An 11,579-nucleotide genomic window follows, 5' to 3' on the forward strand; every position below is an offset into this window, starting at 1 on the left:
TCCCAAGTAGCTGGGACTATGGGCACCTGCCACAGTACCCAGCTCTTTTTAGAGACAAGGTCTTGCTCTGGCTCAGGCTGGTCTCAAACCTGTGAGCTCAGGCAATCCACCTGTCTCAGCCTCCCAAGTGCTGAGATTACAGGTATGAGCCACCACGCCCAGCCTGCAACTTGTTTTTCATCAATAATTATATCCTTATAACTTCTACTAAATATTTCCTATATGTAAGCTACTTTCTAAGTAGTTTTTTAAGTGCCTGGTATTGGCCTTGAGACATTTTATATAATTTATTTTATTAAATCTCATCACCACCCTACATGGATAGTATTCTTTACCTCATAGATAAGAGGATGATACTCATAGGAATTAAATCTTCTGTCCAAATTCTTAAATGGAGGAGCAGAGACTCAAGTGTAGATAAATGTTCTATGGTAGGTAGAATAAAAGATGTCTACCTCCTAAATCCCCAAACCTGTGAATATGTTAATTTACATGGCAAAGGGGATTTAAATTAAGGATCTTAATATGGGAACATTATTCTGGATTATCCTGTAGGCCTAATTTATCACTATGGTGTTTATAAGGAGGAGGATAGAGTGTCAGAAAGACAGAAGAAAATGTGAAAGTAAAAGGTCAGAAGGATGCAGGGACCACGAGCCAAAAAAGCACAGACAGCATGTAGAAGCCAAAAAAGTCAAGGAAATGGATTCTCTCCTACAGCCTACGGAAGAAACTCAGTGCTATGGACAATTTAAGACTTCTAACTTTCAGAACTCTAAGAAAATAAATGTATGTTGTTTTAAGCTACTCAGTTTGTGGTAACTGGCTTTCTAGTTTGGTACACTTCATTTATTAATTCAATGTGTGTAAAACTGCATCTTGGGTAACTATTATATTTGTAATACAGCTCATTAGATGTTTATAAATTAACTCAGATGTTTATAACATACCATATTAGAAAAATGAGTCTTCAAGAAATGATTTTTGCTGTGCACAGTGGCTCACACCTGTAATCCTAGAACGCTGAGAGGTTGAGGCAGGTGAATTGCCTGAGCTCACAGGTTCAAGACCAGCCCCCTAGGCAACAGCATGACCCCATCTCCAAAAATAGCCAGGCATATGGTGGGTGCCTATAGTCTCAGCTACTGGGTAAGCTGAGGCAAGAAAATCACTTGAGCCCAAGAGTTTGAGGTTGCTATGAGCTGTAACATAACAGCACTCTACCAAGGGCAACAAAATGAGACTGTCTCAAAAAAAAAAAAAAAAAAGAGAAAGAAATGATTTGATCTGCCCTAGGTAGTAGGATTCCTACCAGATACATTTTTTTAATAATAAAAAATACTTTAAGGCCAGGCACAGTGACTCACAGCTATAATCTTAGTACTCTGGGAGGCCAAGGTGGGAGGACTGCTTAAGCTCAGGAATTCAAACCAGCCTGAGCAAGAGACTCCCATCTCCACTAAACATAGAAAAATTACCTGAGGGGTGGCACTCACATGTAATCCCAGCTACTAGGGAGGCTGAGGCAGGAGGGCTGGTTGAGCCCAAGAGTTTGAGATTGCAGTGAATTGTGATTCCACTGCCCTATATCCCAGGGTGACAGAGTGAGATTCTATCTAAAAAAAAAAAAGTTTTTTAAACTTTAAATATCTTTGAAAAATTTGAAACAATATACTGTCTTTCAGTAAAGATGATATACAAATGATATGTTCATACAGTGCAATATATTCACCTGTTAAAAATGGTGATGTAGGCTCGGCGCCTGTGGCTCAAGCGGCTAAGGCACCAGCCACATACACCTAAGGTGGCGGGTTCGAATCCCCAGCCCGGGCCCGCCAAACAACAATGAGGGCTGCAACCAAAAAATGGCCAGGCGTTGTGGCGGGCGCCTGTAGTCCCAGCTACTTGGGAGGCTGAGGCAGGAGACTCACTTGAGCCCAGGAGTTGGAGGTTGCTGTGAGCTGCGATGCCATGGCACTCTATCCAGGGGGATAGCTTGAGGCTCTGTCTCAAAAAATAAATAAATAAATAAATAAATAAATAAAAACGGTGATGTAGATTTATATTTTTAACATTAAAAGATTTCATATGTAATCAAGTAAAAACAGGTGGTTAGAAGAGTTTTATATATAGACAACTCAGTGTAAATGGTGAAATGAAACTTAAGTTTAGCCAAAAATATATATCAAAAAAATCTCAGAAAATACACACAAGTATAATAGATATGAAGTCTGAGTAGTGGTTTTCACTTTCTAAAATCTTTTAGTATATATCAATGCTTTGTGCTATGTTTACTATTTTAATGATCAAAAATAGTACAATTAATTCTAATTTGAAAAAGGCAAACATAAGAATACCTGTAGCAACAAGTATGAGATGAAATGAGTATTTTTTTTTTTTTGTATTCTACTGGTGAGAATGAAAACTGATTAAACTATTTTAGAAAATACTTTGTCAGGCTCGGCACCCCATATCTCAGTGAGTAGGGCATCGGCCACTTACAGTGAGGCTGGCGGGTTCGAGCCTAGCCAGGCCTGCTGAATAACAATGACAATTGCAACCAAAAAAAAAAGTAGCCAGTGTTGTGGCAGGCACCTGTAGTCCTAGATACTTAGGAGGCAGAGGCAAGGGAATTGTTTAAGCCCAACAGTAGGAGGTTGCTGTGAACTGTTATGCCACAGCACTCTACTGAGAGTGACATAGTGAAATTCTGTCTCAAAAAGAAAATACTTTGTCAATAGATACTCAAAGACAAAAATGTTCACATAGCTTGAACAATTCTTGGAAATCTATGCTAGGGAAACAATCCAAAGTATAGAAATATTTTTCATGTATACACTAAAATATATATGGCTCCATGTTTATAAAAATAATGGTGTAAGAATGATTTAGAAAACTTTTATGCATTCACTCACAAGATGAAAGCTGCTGGCAAAAGCTTTCAATATGAATTACCAAGACTATCTAGTACCTTGAAAAAATGCTTTTTGTGTTATGTATTTTATGGGGAAAAAAAGAGTAAATTGTATACACAGTACAAACTCAACAATGTAAGGACATGTATTGCTAAAATAATAAGAGAAAATTATGGTCCAAATGCTCATCCTTCAAAGATAGAAGTTATCCCAGAATACTGACATTATAAGTCACTTTTTAACCCTCTTACCACTTTCTGTATTTTCCAGGATTCTTATAAGTTGAGTTTCTGCTTTGGTTTTGTTTTCAATGGATCTGCCCTATCTTTAGGGCCCTGAAAACTCACAGAATGGGAAAAAAGATAAAATTAGCTTTACTTACTACATCTTTACCATTATTACCTTGGACATATCTTATTCATAAATTCATGGTAATGAAATATTTAATTTGATTGCTCCTCAGGTGGTAGCTATTATTGTAATTATTTGCCTGCCTCTCTGTGGAAGAACTCGAGCTTAGTCTCCCTCCCTGTCCAGGGAATTATTAAAAAACAGGTTTTCAGTCTGTTAATCTTTCTATTCTTAACATTAGACCGAGTGCGTGGCACACTGCAGACTCTCCATATGAGTGGAATAAGTTAATGATTAAAGGAATGAAATAGGTAGTTGAAGATACTACTAGGGATAGATTTTTTTTCTTGAGTTAGAAATACAGCAGAGAAGCCGAGGTTTGGGAGTGCACACAATTGCTCAGCAAAGAATCGGTTTTAGTAATGCCAGGAAGAAGATATTTCTCCAGTGAAATATAGTACACATAGAAAAATTAAAAACCAAAATCCATTACACCGGCAGGCAAAACAGACGTGGACTTTGCCCTCGCGGATATTACAGTCGGGCACACTGTCCCACGCAATATGGTACACACCTGTTACCATAGTTTGGATTTTTTGTCCATGACTGTCAATGGAATAAATTTTGAGGGTAGTTTCTTATTCAGCAAAGTCTAACACACAGCTAGAGTTTAATAAATGTTTAGGGAGTCAATGCCAAGGAAGTAAAACAAACAGTAGCTCTAGTCCAAATAGAGGCAAAATTCCATTCTGGGAATCCCTGTCCCCACAGTAAGCAACAGCGACAACACATTCTGCCAGAGGAGTAACCTCCTCATGTCCATATCCTGGGTTTCCCACCTCACAATCAGGGAAAGCAGGAGCGAGGCACCTGAATCCTCCTTCAGACTTCATCGATCCGAGAACCTAGCCTTAAAAAAGCATCCACTGGCTTAATCCCATTACGTAATCTAAACAGGTCCCTTAAGCCGAAAACGCCACGCCCACACTCTCTCAACAAACTCTCAGCAGACAGGAGCGAGAGGCCCCGCCCACCGACTCGAACTCAGCCAATGCAAACTTCCCAACTGCCCACAACGGCATCACGATGCCTTCTGGGATATGTAGGCCACCGAATATAGGCTTCCCGCCTTCAAGGGACTACAATTCCCGGCGGCCACTGCGCTCCAAGATGCGCCCACCTTGGGGGAGGGGCCCAGAGCTTTCAGGAAGGGGGCGGGTCTTTACTCGTCTCCCACGCGTCTAGGACCTGTGGGATTGTTGCTGCCGGTGCCGGGCGGCGATTCCCACGTGGTGGGTTTCTTCAGCTATCCTTCCCGTCTGGTTCTGCTGGACTTCCCGGGCCTGTGGGCCCGCTTCCTGCAGAGATGCCGAAGGTCAAGTCTGGGGCGATCGGCCGCCGCCGGGAGAGGCAGGAACAGCGCAGGGAGCTGAAGAGTGCTGGAGGTGCGGAGCCCGGGGAGGTCGAGTCTGGCCTTCTGGGGGGACAACCCTAGTGTGCTGGCCGCAGTCTGAGCCGCTGCTTGAGGCTGGTCGGGACCCGAGCCCCCGTGGGCGCGGAAGTCCGGGGTTTCTAGAACGCCGGCCGTAGGCCCTCCGCGCCGGCCTTGGCTACCTTTCCAGCGAAAGGGGTGGACACAATCGTTTGTTACCTCCGGCCCGGAGTTTGACATTTTATTGGCCCTCGTTGGCGCAGAAATCTTACAGCTACCCGTCCTTCTTTCATCTTAGTAGAGAAAATTAAGGCTGTTTCACATTTTCTTCCAGGACTCATGTTCAACACTGGGATTGGGCAACACATTTTGAAAAATCCTCTCATTGTTAACAGCATTATTGATAAGGTCAGTGTGGAAAAGGAAAGGGAGACAGTTGTTGGCTTATTAATTTTATTCTTGGGAATACTTAATCGCAGGATTCCTGGGATAAAATAGATACTTTATAAATATTTGTTGATTACATTAAAGAATTATCTAGGACTTGTAGGCTGTCTTGTGCATGATAAGATTTATCCTGTGGGTCTGGGTTTCTCTTGGCCACAAATTCTTTGTCTTTCTGTGGATTATCTACTTCATAGCTGGATTTTTGTACCTGTGCAATTCCAGATTATCATTCTATTATTCTTAATCATTTTTCTTGGTGCCATATTACTTTTAGTTTTTATTTGCTCCAGAGTCTAAAACTTATGTCTAGAATATGCATTAGGAAGTTTATTCCCCAGAAAAACATAACAGTATTGAATATAAATTAATTTGATGTATTCCAGTCCACACATAAATTATTTGGAGTATTCCTCCTATCTGGTTTATTAATATTCTCTTATTGTTATGGAAGGGTTTGTGCTAAGGAGTGAAATGTATTGCTAAGGAGTGCAAATAACTTTTATGGTTACAAACAAGGAAGCATCCTAGAGCTGTAGAAAGAGCATTACATAGTTAAAGGATCTTATGGGACTCAGTGTTATTTGCAAAATGAGAGGTGGCGTGATTTTTTAACCTTTTTAATATAGCTCATGAGTTCCTTGGAGCATCTGATGAGAGCTCTGGAGCTAGAATATTGCAACTGTTTGCATACACCCACTTTTGCATATGGTTTCTCACACTGCTGCATCCCTGAAACCATACATGGGTTGAGCGTTGGAAATTCTGCCCAATGCGTACAGTTCTTTCCCATTCCAGCTTGTTGATATGAACAGAGTTGGTAATAAGTAGTTACTGGAATCATTTTCAAGAGAAAAAGCATAACACAAATACCAGAATGAGCTGCCGTTTCTGCTTTTGTGACTCCTAAAATTGAGTATTCTGCCAAGTCAGGAAAGGTCTTAGATTTTCATTTGCACCTGATGATATTGAGGTAATTTCGTTAACCACATAGATCAGTGGTTCTCAACCTTCCTAATGCTGTGACCCTTTAATACAGTTCCTTATGTTTTGGTGAGCTCTAACCATAAAATTATTTTTGTTGCTGCTATAGTAACAACAAAAATAATTTTATTTTCATTGCTAGGAGCTCCTTGCTTATAACCATAAAAGTCATTTGTGCCCTTTTATGGTTGGGGGTCACCACAACATGAGGAACTGTATTAAAGGGTCACAGCATTAGGAAGGTTGAGAACCACTTATGTAGATCATGAGGAAATCTCCCCAAAATGGAGTCAGAATAAGATCTTTCAACTGAGTATTTATGAGCAGAGATGTTTAGGTATAAATTAAATTCTATGTGCAGATGTGTGGGAACAGCTAACATGGTTATGCTTGCTTTTAGGCTGCTTTAAGACCAACAGATGTGGTGCTGGAAGTTGGACCTGGAACTGGCAACATGACTGTAAAGTTGTTAGAAAAGGCAAAAAAGGTAAAAAGATGACTTCATATTTTAGTATCAGAAATTACTATGTGAGCAAGCTCAGCTGGTTTACAAATATAAATCTGTTTTAATTAATTGCTGTTATTTTAATAGTAACTCTTAATCCCTAAAAATTTTATTTCAGAAAATATAAGATGTCAGTCAGGAAAACAGCACATTAAGTATTAAAATAGGGAATTTAATATAGGGAATTGGTTACATATTTGATAGAGGACTATAAGAAAAAAATGAGGACACTGAAATAACCCCAGAATAACAATTGCAAAGAACAGCTACCACCTTTCTGCCTAGGGGACAAAGCAAAGAGGTTGGAGTTACTGGAATCTGGAACTTTGGAGGAAGAGACCTGTAGAGCTAGAGCTCAGGTCTCTTTGAGATTGGGTACCATTTGGCTGTTGCTGGTATCTTAGATCTTGGCTGACCCAGCTTCTAGTTAAATGGAACCACTGTTCCTAGTGGAAACAGCACACTTTAAATTGCTTATCTTGGCTCAGCGGCTAGGGTGCCCATCACATACACCAAGGCTGGGTGGGTTCAAACCAGCCCAAGCCTGCCAAACAACAATGAAAACAATAACAACAGATTAGTAGCCAGGCGTTGTGGCAGCACCTGTAGTCCTAGCTACTTGGGAGGCTGAGGCAAGAGAATCCCTTAAGCCCAAGAGTTTGAGGTTGCTGTGGGCTATGACACCACAGCACTCTACCGAGGGCAATATAGTAAGATTCTGTCTCCAAATAAATAAACAATAAATTGCTTATCTTAGAGTTTAATGAAGAGGCCATTTACAGACATGTGGGAATGAGGTTGAGGGAACTAGTAAGCATAAGTGAAATTTGGGACTAGCCACAGCAGGAAGCAGTTATCCAAAGACCCAGCAAAAGGGGAGGAAACTGTTACTGGAGCCCAGCGAGAGTAGGAGCCAGTGAAGAGAAGCCACTCAGAGTACCACAACTGCCAAAACTTCGAGAAGGGATGAGGCAGGAATTAGGAAATAAATAGCCAGTCCCTCCCCATGCCTTTCACTGGCCAATTCTAACCAGAAGTCAAAGGGTAAGGGAACGAGATTGCGTTACCTACAGGGCATAGAGTAAGATAGAGAACAGATTGGGAGCCAAACTGATTAAGCAGCACATATGTCTACCCAGTAGACACGGTCTTCTTGGAAGTCAGTGAAATGTTAGCTGAAATTGCAATAAACTTATAACGTAAGCCTTATTTGAACTTTATGTGATGTCTGTTTTCATTTATTTAAGAATTCGTTTGTTACGTATTCTGGATTCAGTAGATGAGAAAAGTGATACACTCATCCTATCAGCAATTGTATTGTATATTCCTGCCTAAAGAACACTGACTACTCAGACATAGTGTGTATTTTTTTTCATCTGTTCAATTACAAAGCCTGGAGACAGACAAAATGTGGTCATTCTGTTGAATATTTGGGTAGATCCTCTCATATAATCTGGTTGTCTACTTTTTCATGTGGTGTTTTTTGTTGTTTAAAGTGGGAGAGTACAATTGATAGATACTCCCCAAGACTTGTAGAGTTGCTAAAAAAAGAAAAAAAGAATATTGATGATAGACTTAGAAAAAGAATTTTAAATCATGTAAGAATTACTATTGGAATAACAAGAAAATATTTATACTCCCTAATTAACCTAAAGAAACTTTTTTTAAAAAATTTAGGTAGTTGCCTGTGAACTTGACCCAAGGCTAGTAGCTGAACTTCACAAGAGAGTTCAGGGCACGTGAGTATGCATAATAGAATTCAAGTGTATTTCAGTCTCATGAAACAATATTTGTAAATTTCTTCTTTTCTTATCAGGCCTCTGGCCAGCAAACTTCAAGTAATGGTGGGAGATGTGTTGAAAACTGATTTGCCATTCTTTGATGCTTGTGTGGCAAATTTGCCTTACCAGGTATGTCCTCAAATTGTCTGGAACATCATAGGAAGTATTTCTCTAGTGTGTCTCTCCCAGAAATAACTAGTTCATTCTCTTACAGATCTCTTCTCCTTTTGTCTTCAAGCTGTTACTACACCGACCTTTTTTCAGGTTTGTGACAAAAGATAAGAGTTTACTGCCAAATTTTAGAAAGGTTGACAACTTAGGCTGTGAATACAGCCCAAAATGAAAGTCAAGTCAATTGAGAAACTTGGAGAATTTTTATAGAAAATACTGATTTGTGGCTCGGCGGTGCCTATAGCTCAACCGGCTAAGGCGCCCGCCACGTACACCTAAGGTGGCAGGTTCGAATCCCCAGCCCGGACCCGCCAAACAACAATGACGGCTGCAACCAAAAAATAGCCGGGCGTTGTGGTGGGTGCCTATGGTCCCAGCTACTTGGGAGGCGGAGGCAGGAGACTCGCAGGAGCCCAGGAGTTGGAGGTTGCTGTGAGCTGTAATGCCACGGCACTCTACCCAGGGGGACAGCTTGAGGCTCTGTCTCCAAAAAAAAAAAAAAAGAAAGAAAGAAAATACTGATTTGTATGTGTGTCTTTCTTTCTCTCTTTCAATTGATAAAAGTTATTTGGTGGAGGTGTGGTATAGGTCCTCTTTCTGAGACGTGGCATCCTTTCCCTACTTTTTAATCTTCTTGACATTAGTCTAAGCCAGACTTTTTATTACCTATGTCTAGACAATTGCAGTGGCTTCCTAACTAATCTCTAGTACAAGGTCTTCACAAAGTTTAGGAAAATGCTTATGATAAAAAAAAAACTATGCATGAATTCATGGATTTCTCTTCTGTAGTTTTTTATACATATATAGAGATAAGGTCTGTCATCCAGACTAGAGTGTAATAGCATGATTATATAGCTCACAGTAACCTCATACTCCTGGGCTGAAGTGACCCTCCTGCCTTAGCCTCTCAAGTAGCAACTGGGACTTCAGGCATGTGCCACTAGGCCCTGCTAATTTCTTTTTGTATGTGTAGACATGGGGGGGTTTGCTATGTTGCCCAGGTTAGTCTTGAACTCCAGGCCTCAAGTTATCCTCCTGCCTTGGCCTCCCAAGTTGCTGGTTATTATAGATGTGAACCACCGTGCCAAGCTCAAAAGCAGAACTTTCAATGAAAATTTTAAGCATGTGAGATCAACAAGCATTTCCTATTGAATCATAAGAATTTTAAGAGTAGGTGAAACATGGCTTTACCAATATGATCCTAAAGACAATGCACAATCAAAGCAATAGGTGGAAGTTACCAAGTGTTAGAAGTGGTCCAATTAAAGAAAAAGTGAAATGGTCAAGAGCAAAGGTCATGGCAATAGAATTTTGGGATGTTCAACACATCTTTTTTATTGACTTTCTGGAGAGCCACAAAATGATAATGTTTGCTTATGAAAATGTTTTGAGGGCTTGGTGCCTGTGGCTCAAGCGGCTAAGGCGCCAGCCACATACACCTAAAGTGGCGGGTTCGAATCCCCAGCCCGGGCCCGCCAAACAACAATGATGGCTGCAACCAAAAAATGGCCAGGCATTGTGGCGGGCGCCTGTGGTCCCAGCTACTTGGGAGGCTGAGGCAGGAGACTCGCTTGAGCCCAGGAGTTGGAGGTTGCTGTGAGCTGTGATGCCATAGCACTCTACCCAGGGGGATAGCTTGAGGCTCCGTCTTAAAAAAAAAAAAAAAAAGAAAATGTTTTGAGAAAGCCAAAGCTTTAGCAGAAAAGTGCCCAGGAAAGCTTAGAGATTGCTGTACCACATCTGTGCTCCTGCTTATTTCTCATCAACCAAGGGCAAAGTTGCAAGAGTTTTGACAGGAAATCATTAGACATGCACCTTACAGTCCTGATTTGGCTCCTGACTTTTTAAAAAGTCTTTAAAGGGCACCCATTTTTTTCAGCTAATGTTAAAAAGACTGCATTAACCCGGTTAAATTCTTAGGGTCCTGTTCGTTAGGAATGGATTAAATGGTTAGTATCATTACATACAAAGTGTCTTGACCTTGATGGAGCTTATGTTGAGAGGTAATTCTTTTTTTTGTTTGTTTGTTTGACTCAGAGTCTCAACTATGTTGCCCTTGATAAGAGTGTGGTGGTGTCACAGCTCACAGCAATCTCAAACTCTTGGGCTTAAGTGATTCTCTTGCCTCAGCTCCCAAGTAGCTGGGACTACAGGTGCCCACCACTATGCTCAGCTATTATTTTGTTGTTGTTGTTGTCATTGTTTAGGAGGCTTGTTCTGAGTTCGAACCTACTGGCCCTGGTGCATGTGGCCTGGTGCCCCAACCACTGAGCCGAGAGGTAATTCTTGTATTTTTATCTTTATCTTTTATTTTATTTTATTTGTTGTTGTTGTTGTTGTTGTTGAGACAGAGTCCCACCCTGTGCCCTGAGCAGAGTGCAATGGCATCATAGCTTACTGCAACCTCAGACTTGGGCTGTGGGCATTCTGCTGCATTCTCCACAACACCCAGCTGGGTTTTTCATTTTTTTTTTGAGTTGGGGTCTCACTCTCACTCAGGCAAGTCTCTAACTCCTGAGCTCAAGCAGTTCTCCTTCCTCACCCTCCCACAGTGCTGGTATTACAGTCAGGAGCCACTGCCCCCAGCTGTTTTTATCTGTAATTCCATTTTTTCATAAGCTTTTTGAAGTCTCCTTATACAGTCTATACTAGTGGCTTTCAAACTCAAGTCAGAAACCCCTTAGTAGCAATACAATAAATTTTGTGAATTGTGACTGTTCTTTTTGTTTGTTTGTTTTTAATGACACAATGTATCAGAGGCATTGCATGTGGTACAGGTGCTTATAGTTTTATGAAACTTTTGTTTTGAAATACAGTATATATTGGGCGGTACCTGTGGCTCAAAGGAATAGGGTGCCCCATATGCTAGAGATGGCAGGTTCAAATCCAGCCCTAGCCAAAAAAAAAAAAAAAGTGAAATACAGTATATAAGCATGTGTATATACAGATATTTGTGGCCTGGATTGCGACATCAAATGTATTTCTTGGTATGACTC

General features: G+C 40.8%; 1 protein-coding gene across 2 annotated transcripts in view; it reads left to right on the forward strand.

The window, feature by feature from the left end:
* The first annotated feature begins 4,439 nt into the window (after nucleotides 1–4,439).
* Nucleotides 4,440–11,579, forward strand: part of DIMT1 (DIM1 dimethyladenosine transferase 1 homolog) — a 14,602-nt gene continuing 7,462 nt past the window's right edge. Inside the window, exons 1-6 of one of the 2 annotated variants that reach the window (XM_003782733.3) lie at nucleotides 4,440–4,711; nucleotides 5,033–5,106; nucleotides 6,527–6,613; nucleotides 8,309–8,370; nucleotides 8,448–8,541; nucleotides 8,627–8,676. In XM_003782733.3, the coding sequence (XP_003782781.1) occupies nucleotides 4,633–4,711; nucleotides 5,033–5,106; nucleotides 6,527–6,613; nucleotides 8,309–8,370; nucleotides 8,448–8,541; nucleotides 8,627–8,676 (446 nt within the window). In that variant the 5' untranslated portion in view covers nucleotides 4,440–4,632. The remainder of the gene's footprint in view (nucleotides 4,712–5,032; nucleotides 5,107–6,526; nucleotides 6,614–8,308; nucleotides 8,371–8,447; nucleotides 8,542–8,626; nucleotides 8,677–11,579) is intronic. The other variant, XM_023518905.1, reaches the window with a different exon arrangement.

Source organism: Otolemur garnettii, unplaced genomic scaffold (assembly GCF_000181295.1).
Source record: "Otolemur garnettii isolate 467f Iridium unplaced genomic scaffold, OtoGar3 scaffold00005, whole genome shotgun sequence".
Lineage (NCBI taxonomy): Eukaryota > Metazoa > Chordata > Mammalia > Primates > Galagidae > Otolemur > Otolemur garnettii.